The 17,591-nt window shown below is 39.2% G+C and overlaps 1 protein-coding gene across 4 annotated transcripts in view; it reads right to left on the bottom strand.

The window, feature by feature from the left end:
- Nucleotides 1-17,591, bottom strand: part of flna (filamin A, alpha (actin binding protein 280)) — a 99,232-nt gene that overhangs the window by 21,052 nt on the left and 60,589 nt on the right. The window contains exons 25-35 of one of the 4 annotated variants that reach the window (XM_079580839.1): nucleotides 13,965-14,125; nucleotides 13,705-13,872; nucleotides 12,542-12,665; nucleotides 12,307-12,463; nucleotides 10,910-11,099; nucleotides 7,515-7,538; nucleotides 5,842-6,089; nucleotides 4,258-4,332; nucleotides 2,204-2,303; nucleotides 437-577; nucleotides 238-366 (exon numbers count right to left, since the gene is read on the bottom strand). In XM_079580839.1, the coding sequence (XP_079436965.1) occupies nucleotides 238-366; nucleotides 437-577; nucleotides 2,204-2,303; nucleotides 4,258-4,332; nucleotides 5,842-6,089; nucleotides 7,515-7,538; nucleotides 10,910-11,099; nucleotides 12,307-12,463; nucleotides 12,542-12,665; nucleotides 13,705-13,872; nucleotides 13,965-14,125 (1,517 nt within the window). The remainder of the gene's footprint in view (nucleotides 1-237; nucleotides 367-436; nucleotides 578-2,203; nucleotides 2,304-4,257; nucleotides 4,333-5,841; nucleotides 6,090-7,514; nucleotides 7,539-10,909; nucleotides 11,100-12,306; nucleotides 12,464-12,541; nucleotides 12,666-13,704; nucleotides 13,873-13,964; nucleotides 14,126-17,591) is intronic. The other 3 variants (XM_079580841.1, XM_079580840.1, XM_079580842.1) reach the window with 3 other exon arrangements.

Here is a 17,591-nt window from a genome sequence, read left to right as displayed (position 1 = left end):
TTTTTTTCGCCTTAAATGTCTTTGTTTGGCCTGAACTCCACCTATAACTTTAAAGAAGAAGAAGAGCAGTTGGTGATGTCACTTCCCCTCCCCCTGGGTAAGGACGGTCGAATAGGGCAAGTAGATCTCTATGCAGTCAGTGAACTAGAGCTTCGATCTAACAGTCGACCCCATGAAAGGTTAGATTAGTTGCTCGTGTTAGAGGCTATAACTTGATGGTTTCGGACGCAGCCTTACCTTCTCCGGCGTCTTTGGTGTCCACGGTGAAGACGGCGGGTTTGTTCACCATCCCGTGGATCAGCCCCGGCCCGTACGCGCTGACGTTTCCGCTGTTCACGTAGTCCACGAAGAACTGCAGAGGACTCCCTGAAACGGCGGACCAGTTTTACTAAAGATCCTGTTTTTACCAATGTATTTGTGTGTGTTTTTTTTGTACCAGGAATATGAATGCCGTCGTATTTGATGTCCATCTCGTGAAGCCCCGCCTCCACAGGGGCGTATTTCACCGTCACGGTGCCGTCCTTGTTGTCCGTGATGTCGGGTTTGGCCACTTTCCCAGACGGCATCCGCACCTCGCCTTCACACACACAGGTTTATGTTATCACAGGAGGCTGAAGATTAGCCACAATGTTCCTGCTTCCTATTTGGACTGTTGGTTTATCGGGCATTAACAAGGCAAGGGCCGTATTATTACAGCATTTTCTTTAGGTCATGATGAGTGTTACAATAAACTGGTTTTACTACTAGAAACATAATCTGGTGGAGACATGAGTAAAAAGTCTGTCATTATAAATTCAGTTCAGTTAAATTTTTCAGTTCAAATTTTTTTATTCAGCCATGACGTTATTACAGACATAATAACCACAACAGCAAAGTATTCAATGCTGAATAGGAGCATGAGGAAGACATTGTCTTATAAATGTCATGCCCCTTTTTTTTTCAAAAATCTGAGCTGGCTCTGAACAGACGGCTCGCCCGTTTTTGATTTGTTTTAGCCGATATCAAGGTACAATAATACTTTACATCTAAATCAATGACCGTTTCAAATTTGTCAACATTGATTCTTATGTTTCGTTGCCTTCGTATTTTCCAAGTACATTTTTTTTATACATTTGATTGAATTGCGTGATTGTGTTACATGATTTTTGAACAATGTCAAAAGAATTTCATAAACTGATCACAAAAACAAAAGGGGTTTCTTGTAAAAGGGAAGTGCGTGAATTTGGTACCCAGAAATCGTCCTTTCTTCTGTTGTTACTGTCTGTGATTAACATGAATTTGTTTTGAATATGAATTGGCACCATTCACATTTCATGACTTTTTAATGATACAATTATCTAAAATAACAGATATTATAAGTCTTGTATTATTCCCCAGTCTCTTTGGTTAAAACTGATGTAAAATACAAAGAAAAGTAACATTTGTACGTAAAAATATATTGTTTTAAGTCGAAAATATTTGCAACTTTTCATCGCAACTTTTGGAAAAATGGCCTGCGAAATCAGGCATTTTACCCCGCAACAATCACAAAAAAGCATGCGAAATCCTGGAGGGACTGTCTAAAGCCTTATAGTTTAGAGCAGGGGTCACCAACCTTATTTCAGCTCAGGGCTACTTTAAGAGCATTAAGTTGTCCGAGGGCTACCAGTTAAAAACAAATCCTAAAGACTTAAACGTACACTGTTCACTTATAGGATATTGACCCCATATTATATTAAAATAGCTTTATTTTAAACTCATACTGAGTCACAAGAACCAAAATAACTGTAATTTTAAGAATTAGATTCAAGAAATAAGTGTTTTACACTTTAGAAAAAGTCCCAAAGGCTACTGGACATGCCCCAAAGGGCCCACGTTGGTGACCCCTGGTTTAGAGTTTATAGCTTATTTTTATCTCAACTCTGTTATATGTTTCTATGTTTATTGTTGCACGTCTTCATTGAGAACGATTCCTAGTTTGTGAACCTGTTTTCAAACAATGGCAATAAAAACTATTCGGATTCTGCTTTACTGCAGGCGTCGGAATAACGGGTTGGTCCATGGGGGCCCTTGACTGTTGGGGACCCCAGGCAGCTACGCCTCTGGTTAAAGGGAAACTAGCAAAAAAAAATCTCCACTTCAACCACTGCGGAAAAAATGTATTTTCACCTGCAGCGTCTGTACTTTTATGCAAGTAGAGGAAAAAAAGGACGTGTGCCGTTACCTGTGATCTCCCCCTTCTGGATGGTGAAGGGAATGACCAAATCGAAGGGTCTCAGTCCAGCCCCGTCCATTCCGTTCAGCCCCCCTGCTCTGTCCGTCGCCTGGTGGGGGAGAAATCGCACAGAAAAGCATGAAACGCCTGCAGTATCACCAAACGAAAACACACGAGAAGGATGCAGGATGTAGAATCTCCCAAGGACTGACAAACGAAGTGAAGCGACATCGATGGATGAAGTGAATGGTTTTTTTACGACACGGAGAGAGGGATGACGTGAGAGGTGAAGCGACCAGAAAACACCAGACAAACGCGGGGGCCATTTTGTCCAATGTGAAGCGCGTTCACATTAACGGCACGACTCAAAATGGCGGCTCCGGTCTCCTGAGCTCAAACATGGAGCAGAGACTTGTCCATGAGTTTAAGAAACCCCGGCAAAAGGATTTATTAAAACACAGAATCACCAAACTAAAGGGGACATATTGTGCTGCGTCTCTTTCAGTTTATCACGGTGCAAGTACGATACAAATGAGTTGGTTTTGACCTAAAATAGTCTGAATGTTCATTATTATTGGCAATGCTTCTTTATTTTTCAAAGTCGCTTTATAATAAAATGTGCCTCTGGGCTCACAAAACAAAACTAAATGGAAAACTCATAGTGTGCGCACATCACATGTTGATCATGTGCTCAGTAACCTCTTAACTCCCGCCTGAACCGAGAGGATCTTTTTCCTCACGTCATCAGATTTTTTTTCCATCATTTTTTTGTTGGGTATTCAACTCATTTTTGTAACTTTTTCAGTAACTTTTTTTGTCATTTTTTTGTAATATTTTTGTCAAATTTTTGTCTCATTTTTGTAATTTTTTTAATCAATTTTTTTTAATCACATTTGTCATTTTTTTTGTCACATTTTGTCATTTTTTGTCACATTTTTGTCATTTTTTCCCTCAATTTTCTAATCAAATTTTTGTCATTTTTTTGTCACATTTGTCACATTTTTGACATTTTTTTTGTCATTTTTTGTCCAATTTTCATCAAATGTCATTTTTTGGTAAATTTTTTTGTCATATCTTTGTCATTTTTTTTTGTAAATTTTTTGTCACATTTTTGACATTTTTTCCATCAATTTTTTTTTATCACATTTGTAATTTTTTGTCACATTTTTGTAATTTTTTTTGTCACATTTTGTCATAGTTTTGTCATTTTTTGGTCATTTTTTCTTCCATTTTTTGACTTTTTTTTTTGTCATTTTTTGTCCAATTTTCATCAAATTTGTCATTTTTTTGTCATATTTTTTTGTAATTTTTTTGTCACATTTGTCATTTTTTTGACATTTTTTCCATCCATTTTTTTTAATCACATTTGTTATTTTTTTTGTCACATTTTGTCATTTTTTGTCACATTTTTGTAATTTTTTTTGTCACATTTTGTCATAGTTTTGTCATTTTTTCTTCAATTTTTTAATCAAATTTTTGTCATTTTTTTTGTTATTTTTTGTCAATTTTTTGTGACATTTTTGCCACTTTTTCATCAATTTTTCGTCACTTTTTTGTCAATGTTTTCTCACTTTTTTGTCACATTTCCATCATTGTTTCCATCTCAGTTTTGTTGCCATTTTTCACAGCTTTTTTCCCAGAAGCTTTTGGACTGGGGTAAAGCCAAACTAGAGAAAATGTGCTCGGTCCAGGTGGGAGTTAAGGGGTTAACTTTCATTTCCATGGGGGGCATTTAACCCCCTCACAGAGCGGCGCATTTCATTTGAGGCGCGTGTCCTGGACAACGTTATGCTTGCACTTTATAAGTAATTTAGACCAAAAGTTAATATCTCTAATATCACCTGCAGCATCTCAGCTTAAATGTGTTTAAATGGAACTTTTGAGCAGAATGTGTCCCCTTTAATAAAACCACTGACGTGACCAGCACCAAACACAGAAGCAGAGGAGGAGGAGGAGGAGGAGGAGGAGGAGGAGGAGGAGGAGGAGGAGGAGGATGGCACGGTGACTCTGAGGATGAAGGAGATGAAGGAGAACAAAGGAGTGGAGCATTCAGAGCTGTGTACCCAGGGCTGCTGAGCGTAGTACTGGGGCATTTGGCTCTGCGGGAGGATTTGGTCGGACGGTGCTCCCTCCAGGGCCTAGGGGGCAGCGGTGAGAGGAGTGAGAGGAGACAACAGCAAAACAGATTAAACGTGAAGTCCCTCATTTCAAACCAAAGGCGGCGCTGAGTGAAATCAAGGACTTTTAACATCTCGGATCAGCTGTTATTATATACACATTATACAGTTACAAATATAACCACAGTTCTACGAAAGCCGGACGATCGAGAGGAGCCTCATGCATTTTTAGTCATTACAATTCAGTAAGTTAAATGCAAATAAAAGTGGACACAGGTGAATAAAATCTGCAGTGTGTAGTTAATGTCATCAAAACAAAACACGAGAGAATAGATACAGACGGCCTCTCTGGAATCGCCCATATATGGTCATGTTTGAAAACAGTTAAGGGGGAAAACAATTGAGAAAAATCTAAACTCTCTCTAATTATTCAAAAAATACTTTAACGCTGAATTATTGTTATAGTTTTCTACTAAATAAAGATACAAAGACATGATACATTATACTTCGATACTACTACTTTGGCATCCGCACAGTAAAGTGAAGATTACTGCTCGGATTTCGAACTACTCATGGTATTATTACGCCTTACATTATAGTTCCCCCTTTTATCCGCTTAGAAAATCCACATTGTTTAATTGTGTGTAATTATACTTTGTAGTGGAACACTTCACGTAACCATATTTAAACAGGGAAAACGTGGAAGAGCTTGGTAGCTTCTATCTTGACCTGTTTTGGAGCTATAGAGGAGAGAGGGAGAGGCTAAATGCTAACGCCGTCTGCGCTGTGTTTACGTGACTGAAGATCAGACAGGTCCTAAAGAACTCGTCAAAGCTAAGGTAAGAACATATCTCAGTATGTAAAAACGGTGGCCTGTTCCTTTAATACTAACTCTCTCCCATTCATTCTCAATGGTAAATATGGATGCAGTACACCTTTTGACCACCAGCGTCAAATTGGGGGCGCTGTTTCACTCCTTTCGCAAAGTTAAGGAAACACTGTTGTGGTGTCTTGGTGTTGTAGCATCAACTTTCACAGTTTTCCAACCTTTTTTGCAAAGGTTGTTGACGTTAACAAAGGTATATGTTAAAAATTGACTTGTAAAAGAACTGATGCTGAACTGACACTTTCAAAAATAATCTAATGTGGCATTTTCTTTGAGTGAACGAGTGAGGTGAAGTTACTGTAGGTGCTGTAGATACAGGTGATTTTTTTTTTTTTGCACTAAATCGCTACAATTGTTGATTTTGTTCTACTAAAACTAGGCTTTTGCCATAGTTACCATTTGTTTTAAGACAGCATGTTATTTGCATAGATAGAATCAAATGCAAATGTAGGCTAAAAATGTGTTTTTCGTGCTTGACTTCACCGTGTTTGACCCGCGACTCACAGGCACTTTTTCATTTTGGCTTCAGAGACGAAAGGTTTGGGCCCCCCTGGGATAGATGGTGATAAAGCTGTGACATTATTACCACATAAAACCCGCTCTTTAACCCCTTCCCTGCCCCCCTGGTGGGGGCGTTTCCTCACCGTGACTTGGAAGGGGCTGTTGGGGATGTGCTCGCCCCCGAAGCGCACGCAGATGACGTACTCCCCGGGCTGCGGCGCCGTGTAGAAGATGTCGAAGGTGCCGTCCTCGTTCTCCACCACGTCCACGTCCAGCTCGGCGCCCTCTGGCGTCACCACGCTGCAGGTGACCTTGCCCTTCCCCGCGGCCTTGGCGTCCACCGTGATCACCGTCTGCTCGCCGATCTGGATGGTCGGGCCCACGCCGGCGCCTGCACAGCCGTCGGGACAGGGTGAGGGGGGGGGGAGGAGACTCACAGACGGAGATGGAGCATGCACAGAGCGAAACTCAGAGACCCGGCGGTTTGACGTGGGGATGTCACGAGCTAACGGTTTCAAAGACTTAAAGACGTCGCAAGCATCAGCCTGCTCAATGTATTTTTCCTATAGCCCTTAGCATTAGCCTGCTCAATGTATTTTTCCTATAGCCCTTAGCATTAGCCTGCTCAATGTATTTTTCCTATAGCCGTTAGCATTAGCCTGCTCAATGTATTTTTCCTATTGTCGTTAACATTAGCCTGCTCAATGCATTTTTCCTATAGCCCTTAGCATTAGCCTGCTCAATGCATTTTTCCTATAGTCGCTAGCATTAGCCTGCTCAATGTATTTTTCTTATAGCCCTTAGCATTAGCCTGCTCAATGCATTTTTCCTATCATCGTTAGCATTAGCCTGCTCAATGTATTTTTCCTATCGTCGCTAGCATTAGCCTGCTCAATGTATTTTTCTTATAGCCATTAGCATTAGCTTACTCAATGTATTTTTCTTATAGCCCTTAGCATTAGCCTGCTCAACGTATTTTTCCTATAGCCATTAGCATTAGCCTACTCAATGTATTTTTCCTATAGCCGCTAGCATCAGCCTGCTCAATGTATTTTTCCTATAGCCGTTAGCATCAGCCTGCTCAATGTATTTTTCCTATAGCCGTTAGCATTAGCCTGCTCAATGTATTTTTCCTATCGTCGCTAGCATTAGCCTGCTCAATGTATTTTTCCTGTCGTCGCTAGCATTAGCCTGCTCAATGTATTTTTCCTATAGCCGAAAACTGAGCCGAAAACAATGATGGAAATGTGACAAAAAAGTGAGAAAACATTGACAAAAAAAGTGGCAAAAATGTGACAAAAAAATGACAAAAATTTGATTTAAAAAATTGCTAAAAAATTTACGAAAAAAAGGACAAAAATGAGTTGAATACCCAACAAAAAAAACGATGAAAAAAAAAATCTGATGACGTGAGGAAAAAGATCCTCTCAGTTCAGGCGGGAGTTACGAGGTTAACCAAATGTACGTACGTGTAGGAACAGGCTCAGATAAAGGCGTCTCTATTACTTCTAATGCAGGGTCCGAACGCGGCGCCCCCTGGTGGCGCAGTACCTCCGACATCATGACATCCCCACAGTCAGACGAGCTGTTATTTCCATCCATGTTACTAAAGACACACGTTTCTACGGATTAAAACTCTACATTAGCCAGAGTGCCGTTCCCCCATGCCGTCCGTTAGTCCGTTAGTCCTGTTCAGGCACGTCGAAGAGGAAACCACATTTAGGAGGTAAAAAAAAAGGAGGACAGAAAAAGGGGGAGAGTCCCGTCCCGATGGGGTCCATGCTCAGAGTTAAAGTCATGAGGTTTTCTTTCTTACCCAAACCGTGCCCGCCGATGGACACTGAGGAGCAGGTGACAAGCGGCAGCAAAAACACAAGTGACAAACACAGGAGAGTCAGGAGGAGGTGCCGGGGGTGAGGGGGGGGGCGCTGTGCTCCAAAAAAATGAACAGTGGTGTGTGTGGGGGTGGGTGGGGGGAGTGGGGGTAATGTCTGTGGCAGCTGATGGAGGAGCACAGCGTGAAACAATCCAGAGCAAACAAAAAACACAACCGGAGCAGCCAGCGCCCGCTCAGAGGACATCGACCGGGACGCTTTCTCTCAGGGTTAAAGTGCGTATGACGGGGGGGGGGGTGTGTGATGTTGAATTAAAGTGATAGTCTGTAAGTTTGTGAGTGAGTGTAAGCGAGATTTGAAGGTAAACAATCAAATTTCTCCCCTCATTAATCGGAAAAAAGCACTTCTTAGTTTTGCGAAATGAGGAGAGGAGGAGGAGTAAACGATCAAGCTCCTCCCCCTTCTTCTGATTGGACCTGACAGGGCGGGTATCCAGGAAGGGGCTTTACAAAAATGTATCTTTACATCAAAATGAAGCACCGGGTGGACGATTTTGCACATTTTATAACATTTGTAAAACATTTAGACTTCCAGACTGTCACTTTAATCAATATTTTGAGGGAATCATCCACGTTCAGATTGCTTCGTCGCTCAAATAAAGTTAATTGTCCACAAAAGTGCTGGAAAAACCCTTCAGTTCGGCCCCCCACCATCGAACCTCGGGCCCTCAAGATGATATTGAGAAATAACATTATAGAAATCCGAAATGCCTGTTTAAGGATTCAAGAATAGTGTCAATTCCTTCAAACACAAATATACAGGCAAACTGGCCTTTTATGTGATTTTTTTCCATCATTTTTGTAACTTGTTTATCAAATAGTAATTTTTTGTCACTTTTTGTCACATGTTCATCATTTTTTCATCATTTTTTTGTCAATTTTTTGTCTTTTTTTGGTGTTTTTTGTGATACGTTTGCCACTTTTTCATGATTTTTTCGTCCATTTTTTGTACATTTTTGTCCTTTTTTTGGTCCATTTTTTTTATCAATTTTTGTGACATTTTGTTGTCAAATTGTTGTCAAATTTGTGTCAGTTTTTTGTCACTTTTTTGTAACATGTTCATCATTTTTTCGTCATTTTTTTGTCCTTTTTTTGTCAATTTTTTGTCACTTTTTTTTGTCTTAATTTAGTCTTTTTTTTGTCTTTTTTTAATCCATTTTTAATCATTTTTTGTGACATTTTTTGGTCATTTTTTTTGTCACATTTTTTGGTCATTTTGTTGGTCATTTTTTGTCACATTTTTTGTCACCTTTTTTTTTGTCATTTTTTTGGTCTTTATTTGTCTTTTTTTGTCATATTTGTGTCATTTTTTCGTAATTTTTTTGTCGAGTTTTTCTCACTTTTTTGTCACATCATTTTGCACATTTTATAACATTTGTAAAAACATTTAGACTTCCAGACTATCACTTTAATCAATATTTTGAGGGAATCATCCACGTTCAGATTGCTTCGTCGCTCAAATAAAGTTAATTGTCTTGAACTAGAAAAGTGCCGAAAAAACCCTTCAGTTCGGCCCCCCACCATCGAACCTCGGGCCCTCAAGATGATATTGAGAAATAACATTATAGAAATCGGAAATGCCTGTTTAAGGATTCGAGAATAGTGTCAATTCCTTCAAACACAAATATACAGGCAAACTGGCCTTTTGTGTGTTGTTCACAAGAATATTAAGACAAAGTTGTATTTTGTAGAACTTTGAAGACTTAAAAACCCTGTAATAAAACCCAGTTCAATCCTTGGAATGTGGAACTAACCCACCGATATTTCAGTAAACTTTTCTCCATAAGGTGTGAAACGATCAACAGTGAACACTTTTTATCATCCAGTAATTGGACGAACCTGAAAACCCGTCATACGCACTTTAATAAACACATGAATCAATAAATCAATTACGGAAATGAACATTTGGAGAAACGTGGCTCGTCAGAACTCAAAGTCACTGGATGCAACACCGACACGTATGATATTGATGCAACATGTGACATTTATGACGTTCACTTTAAGTATCAAAGTTTGGAGGAGGCGCGAAAATAGAAATTCACGTCATTAACTGAAGGTTAAGGAAAAATTATTAATTCAAGCTCCTCCTGAGGTGCAACGTATCCAGGAAATGCTTTCTTCGCCTCTCAGTCTCTTGCTAAGATTAACCTGTTAACTCCCGCCTGAACAGAGAGCATTTTCTCCAGTTCAGCTTTACCCAAATCCTGTAGGCCAGTGTAACGCCTCATTTGAAAGCTAAGATCTACAAAACTCATCTAAATGGGTCTTTTTACTCACGTCATCACATTTTTTTTCCATCATTTTTGTAACTTTTTTGTCACATGTTCATCATTTTTTCATCATTTTTTCGTCAATTTTTTGGTCATTTTTTGTGATATTTTTGCCACTTTTTCATCATTTTTTTGGTCAATTTTTTATCAATTTTTGTGACATTTTGTTGTCAAATTGTTGTCAAATTTTTGTCCGTTTTTTGTCAATTTTTTGTCACATTTTTGTCTAGGTTTTCTCACTTTTTTGTCACATGTTCATCATTTTTTCTTCATTTTTTCGTCATTTTTTTGTCTTTTTTTGTCATTTTTGGTCTTTTTTGTGATATTTTTGCCACTTTTTCGTCATTTTTTAGCCAATTTTTTGTCACATTTTTGTCATTTTTTGGTAAATTTTTTATACATTTTTGTCACATTTTGTTGTCAAATTGTTGTCAAATTTTAGTCAAATTTTTTGTATTTTTTAATCAATTTTTTGTCATTTTTTGTCACATTTTCTGTCACATTTTGTCAAATTTTTAGGTAAATTTTTTGTCTTTTTTTGTCATTTTTTGTCACATTTTTGTCACATTTTTTGTCTTTTTTAATCATTTTTTTGTCACATTTGTCGTCACATTTTTGTCATTTTTTCGTCATTTTTTTGTCGAGGTTTTCTCACTTTTTTGTCACATCTTCATCATTGTTTTCGTCTCAGTTCTGTCGCTATTTTCTCACCTTTTTTCCAGAAGCTTTTGGATTGGGGTAAAGCCAAACGGAAATGTGCTCCATTCAGGTGGGAGTTAAGGGGTTAATCCTTTCATCACGGAGCAAAAACCCTCGCCATAGCTTCCCTACAGCCACTGTCTATTTCCCCAAGAGGAGGGAGTGGGCGGAGCTAAAAACCAGGTCAATACAGCGTCATCTAAACAAAGTGGAAGATCGCGATAATGATGGAGATTCTTACAAAACGAGACGCGCCCAGTGAGTTTGAGTCCGACGCGTTCCCCACAGGGCGCCGCGTTTATCCCAAACACAGACCGAAGAGAGCGAGGTTCGGCGAGGCGCTCGTACCTGTGACCACGCACTTGCTGGCGTCTCCCGAGGGCAGGGCGCGGATGCGGTACGGCGAGTACGGGATCTCGTCTCCGCCGTACTTGATGAGGATGGTGTATCTCCCGGTCATGTCCGGCACGTAGGACACCAGGTACGTGCCGTCGTGGTTGTCCCGGATCTCCGCCTTTTTGGGCTTCCCCTCGGGGTCCTGCGGGTCAAGGAGAGAGAGGTTTAACCCCAGAACACGATCCTCAAATTCACAACGCGGTCACTCACGCCTAAAACGAGAGCATTTTCTCCAGTTCAGCTTTACCCAAATCCTGTAGGCCAGTGTAAGACCTCATTTGAAAGCTAAGATCTACAAAACTAAATTGATCTTTTTCCTCATATCAGATTTTTTTTCATCACTTTTTTGGTTTGTTCAGTCATCTCATTTGTCAAATTTTCGTTACTTTTTTTGTCACTTTTTCGTCAAATTATTCTTATTTTTTGTCAAATTCTTATCACTTTTTCGTCCATTTTTCGTCAATTTTTTCTCACTTTTTTTGTCAATTTTTTGTCCATTGTCGTCATTTTTTTGTCACTTTTTTGTCACTTTTTCGTCAAATTATTCTTATTTTTTGTCAAATTCGCATCACTTTGCCATTTTTTGGTCCATTTTTGTCAATTTTTTGTAAATTTTTTGCATATTTTTTGTCACTTTTTTGTCAAATTATTCGCAGTTTTTTGTCAAATTCGTATCACTTTTTTGTCAATTTTTTGTCAATTTTTTGTCCATTTTTGTCATTTTTTTTTTCATTTTTTGTTCATTTTTTGTCACTTTTTCGTCAAATTATTCGCATTTTTTTGTCAAATTCTTATCACTTTTTCGTCCATTTTTTCTAAATTTGTCGTCAAATTTTTCTCACTTTTTTTGTCAATTTTTTGTCAATTTTTCTCATTTTTTTGTACATTTTTTGCACATTTTTTGTCACTTCTTCGTACATTTTTTCTCACTTTTTTCACATTTTCATCCTTGTTTTCGTCTCAGTTTTGTTGCTATTTTCACACCTTTTTTCCAGAAGCTTTTGGATTGGGGTAAAGCTGGAGAAAATGTGCTCGGTTCAGGAGGGAGTTAAGGGGTTAATACACCCGATAAGAACTTCATCAAAACATGACAATACATGACACATTTTAGTCATGTTCTTTTATATCAAAGGGGCTAGATGCAAGTTAGCCATTTTATACTCACTACTGCCACCTCAGGGCATACGTGTAACTGCACCTTCTATATTAAGCTCGTGCATGACGTGACAGTGCAGGATTTCAGAGGCAGTTGTGGTGAACAGGTCTGAGCTCATTCTACACATTAGGACATTGCTTGTAGAATACAAATAAAATGGAGGACTTTCTGGAGTGAGCATTGTTCTCCTCACCGTGATCTGCACGGCCAGCAGCCCCTCGCCGGCGTCTTTGGCGTCGATGGTGAACTCGACGGGCAGCGAGGCCGGCACGCCCGTGGTGTTCAGCCCGGGGCCGCTGCACTTCACCTTGCTGGCGTCGTGAGTGGGCAGCACCTTCACTTTGTACGGGCTGAGGAGGAAACACGGCACAAAGTCAGGGCCGGAACTCGTCTCCGCCGCTTCTCTAACCGCACGGGTCAAAGGTCACCTGCGCGGGATCTCCTCGTCGGCGTACAGCACGTTGATGGAGTAAGGCCCCTCTCTGGTCGGGACGTAGTTCACCGAGTGAGTCTGGTCTCCGTTGTCCACGATCTCCACCGGCTCCACGACTCCTGCACCAGCCGGAAAACAGGTCACAATGTTCTCCAAAGATCTCTCTTCCACTGGCTCTCCTCAAGGCTGCGCGTTATCCCTCTACTCTTTATTTTATACAGTCATGACAACAGAAGTGCCTATGAGCATCAATCTGTCCAAGACCAAGGACATGGTGATAGAATAGACACTAACACTATTCATCCAGTTTCCCCTGGAGTATACATGTGACATCACGCATACTTCCGGCGGCCATTTTGAACACCGAAGTAGAAGCATGCAGTACTACAACATGTAACAATATCTCTACTCAGGATGAAAATGAAAGACAACTGACTGACTGTGGCATTTTTATGTACTCTAAGTAATTGCTCAAGAAGATAGCAGGAAAAACACGGCCCCAGAGAGTCAGTGTTCAAGACGTTAGCATGCTACCGGTTAGCGTTCAACAGCTCAGCTCTGTCCTCTCAGAGAAAAAGCCCTGAACCACAAACATCTGGATACAACATGTGACAGAGGTCAGAGCTGTTACTGTAGTGTTTCCTCAGGGTTCATAGAAGTGAGACACACACATGTTCATCATGTTGAAGCCATTGACAGTTGGCTGACAGTTGCTATCCGGTAGCATGCTAACATCTTGAGCAGCTCAAACACTGACTTTACTGTTTTTTTTCTAATTCTACTTCGGTGTTCAAAATGGCCGCTGGAACTATGCGTGATGTCCCTGGAAACACATGTATACTCCAGGGGATATTGGATGAAACAGTAACTAAATACAAGTACCTAGGGACTATTATTGCCAAGGACTTACTCTTTGAAGCCAACATAGTTCATTCAGGGTTTGTAATCTTCTTATGTGAGAACATTTTGTTGGTCACAGAAAGAGTTCCAAACCAAGACACAAAGTTGGTTAAAAGTAGTCGACTTTAACGAACAGCTGAAGGGTCGTACGTAAACCCCGACTGATAATGTGTCTGGACCGTCCTCTTTTGAAGGAGTCAGTTGAGCTCCAGACCGTCCCGTCCGGTGCAGTCTGTCCCCGGGCGACCCCTGCCTCACCTTTAGGCCCCTGCACTCGCACTTGCAGAGGAGCGACGCCGGCTTTCGACGCGTCCACGGTGAAGGTCTGCGGGACGTTGGCTCTGACGTTGGTCCCGAGCCCGGCGCCCTGGCACTTCACCTTGGTGCTGTCCACCGTGTCGCTGACCGGGACGGTGAACGGGCTGCCTGTGGACACACGGACACACGCCAGTCAGTTTCAGGAGCCCCAACACCTGCTCTGATGTCCTCCAGAGCTTGGAGTATCTGCTTCTTCTCACCTTTGATGGGCTGCCGTCCGTAGGTGATGTTGAGGTTGTAGGTCCCGGCCTCGTAGGGCACGTACTCCACGCTGCAGCTGCCGTCCTTGTTGTCAGTGCAGGACATTTTGGCCTCAGACGGACCCTCCATGGCCAAGCCCAGGCCCCCGGTGCCTGCTCCTCTGTGGGGGGAGGAGGCACAAGGTAAAGGCTTAACAACTTAAGACACCAAAAAAAGGCCTCATGTTCTGTGAAGGAGGGAGAAACTGTGCTGTCCAGTGGCTTTAAACACAACACTAGGTATAGTTTTCATGAACATTATACATCGATTAAAATCCTTAGACTTCATGGTTCAGATGAAGCCAGTGGAAAGATATTGCTCGTAATCATCCAAGAAAGGTTTGAAAAAAGACAAAGTCACTACAATCTAAAAGGGAGAAAAACAAAACACGTTCAGAACCAAAGCAAAGGAACGTCAGAGTGAAAAGAATTCCTTTGTAGAATTAACTTAAAGGGCGGGTATTATGCAAAATCGACTTTTTCAAGCTTTACATCATGTTCAAGTCATTCCCTCATTAAAAACATGCCTGAAGTGTTGCCTTGGCACATTTTTGTAATTTTTGAATCAAATTTTTGTCATTTTTTTATCACATTTTTGTCAAAATTTTGTCACATTTTTGTCATTTTATCGTCTTATTTATTTTTTTAGGTCATTTTTTGGTCATTTTTTGGTCAAAATTTTGTCATTTTATCGTCAATTTTTTTTATCACATTTGTCATTTTTTGGTCCTTTTTTGTGAATTTGTCACATTTTTGTCATTTTATCGTCTTTTTTTTTGTCATTTTTTTGTCATTTTTTTGATCATATTTTTGTCAAAAAAATGACAATTTTGACAAAAATGTGACAAAAAAATGACAAAATTTTGACAAAAATGCGATTAAAAAATGACAAAAAATTTTAATCGTATTTTTGTCAAAATTTTGTCATTTTTTTGTCACATTTTTGTCACATTTTTGTCATTTTATCTTCCATTTTTTGTCAAATTTTCGTAATTTTTTTTATCATATTTTTGTCAAAATTTTGTCATTTTTTAATCATATTTTTGTCAAAATGTTGTAATTTTTTTGTCACATTTTTGTCATTTTTTCTTCCATTTTTTGTCAATTTCTTTCAAGCTTTCCATCATGTTATTCTGTCGCTCCCTCATTAAAAACATGCCTGAAGTGTTGCCTTGGCACATTCACGTATTTTTGAGTAATCTGTAAAAACTCTGATGGCGGCCATTTTAGGGATAGGTTTGCCTGAGTCCTCCTAGGAACGCCCCCACCTCCTGGAGACGCCTCCGAGCTTTCGTCACCAGCCGAGTAACCAACCACTGCTCCTCAGCAGAACCCCCTCCCCACTGATGCCACAGACAGCGTGTGGAGGGGGCGTGTCTAAAGGCTCAGAGGTTCTTAAAGAGACAGAGGCCTATTTCAAGACATTCACTACAGCCATTTTGAGAGAGACATTTTATACAAGGCAGTTATTCTAATTTACTGCATTTACAGACCAACAGAAGGTTAGTCATCATTGTAGTGTGAAAAAAGCATAATACCCCCTCTTTAAAGAAGTAATAAGTTTTTGAAAACAAGTGAAAATTAGAGTTGGACGTAAATGTGCAGTATCTTTAGGGCATCTCTCACCGGCCTGGATGCGACTGTAGTTAAAGACTAGTTGGAGACTCGAGTCCCGCTGGTCACGGTGTCTCCAGGTCGTCTTCTTGGTGAAAACGAACAGGTTTAATTTCAGCGGAGACCACATGGACACTTGAAAAAGTCTGCATGTGGACTTCACATGGTCTCAAGCAGTTGGTGCCGCGAACACCATTTGCCCTCAACCTGTGAGACGTTTCTGTGACGTCCCTGCAATGTCTCAGAGACCAGGGGCGGACTGGGACTGTAAAAACAGCCCTGGACTCTGACCAGCCTGGCCCAAATTAGCGTAAATGTGCGCTTACCACCCCCGCCTTAACGGAGCGCATTTTGTCCAGTTCGGCTTTACCCAAATCTAAAAGCTTCTCGGCTGGAGAGCAACAGTGGCCGCATTTTTTGTCACAGTTTTGTTGTTTCTTCATTACTTTTTGTGGCTTTTTGTTGAATTTTTGTCACATTTTTGTCGAATTTTTGTCGAATTTTTGTCGAATTTTTGTCGAGTTTTTGTAGAGTTTTTGTAGAGTTTTTGTAGAGTTTTTGTTGAATTTTCGTCACTTTTTGTTGAATTTTTGTCACATTTTTGTCGTATTTTTGTCGTATTTTTGTTGAATTTTTGTTGAATTTTTGTTGAATTTTTGTTGAATTTTTGTTGAATTTTTGTTGAATTTTTGTTGAATTTTTGTTGAATTTTTTTTGAATTTTCGTCACTTTTTGTCGTATTTTTGTTGAATTTTTGTTGAATTTTTGTTGAATTTTTGTTGAATTTTTGTTGAATTTTTGTTGAATTTTTGTTGAATTTTTGTTGAATTTTTGTTGAATTTTTGTTGAATTTTCGTCACTTTTTGTCGAATTTTTGTCACTTTTTGTTGAATTTTTGTCACATTTTTGTCACATTTTTGTTGAATTTTTGTTGAATTTTTGTCACATTTTTGTCACATTTTTGTCACATTTTTGTCACATTTTTGTCACATTTTTGTCACATTTTTGTCACATTTTTGTCACATTTTTGTCACATTTTTGTTGAATTTTTTAAAAAAAAAAATTGAATTTTCGTCACTTTTTGTTGAATTTTTGTCACTTTTTGTCGAATTTGTCACTTTTTGTTGAATTTTTGTTGAATTTTTGTTGAATTTTTGTTGAATTTTTGTTGAATTTTTGTTGAATTTTTGTTGAATTTTTGTTGAATTTTTGTCACATTTGTTGAATTTTTTTTGATTTTTTTTTGAATTTCCGTCACTTTTTGTCGTATTTTTGTCGAATTTTTGTCGAATTTTTGTCGAATTTTTGTTGAATTTTTGTCGAATTTTTGTCGAATTTTCGTCGAATTTTTGTCGAATTTTCGTCACTTTTTGTTGAATTTTTGTCACTTTTTGTCGAATTTTTGTCACTTTTTGTTGAATTTTTGTTGAATTTTTGTTGAATTTTTGTAGAATTTTTGTCACATTTTTGTCACATTTTTGTCACATTTTTGTCACATTTTTGTCGAATTTTTGTCGAATTTTTGTCGAATTTTTGTCGAATTTTTGTCGAATTTTTGTCACTTTTTGTTGAATTTTTGTTGAATTTTTGTTGAATTTTTGTAGAATTTTTGTCACATTTTTGTCACATTTTTGTCACATTTTTGTCACATTTTTGTCGAATTTTTGTCGAATTTTTGTCGAATTTTTGTCGAATTTTTGTCGAATTTTTGTCACATTTTTGTCACATTTTTGTCACATTTTTGTCACATTTTTGTCACATTTTTGTCACATTTTTGTCACATTTTTGTCACATTTTTGTTGAATTTTTGTCACATTTTTGTTGAATTTTTGTCACATTTTTGTTGCATTTTCGTTGCTTTGTTGTCGTGTTTTTGTTGACTTTTCATCACATTTGTCGTCGCTATTTTGATGCTTTTCTTTTTAGCTTTTAGGGCCACCAGCGGGACCGGTGGCCCTAGAGCCAGTGGCCCCT

Source organism: Gobius niger (assembly GCF_951799975.1).
Source record: "Gobius niger genome assembly, chromosome: 22".
NCBI lineage: Eukaryota > Metazoa > Chordata > Actinopteri > Gobiiformes > Gobiidae > Gobius > Gobius niger.
This window is presented reverse-complemented; position numbering and strand designations above follow the sequence as displayed.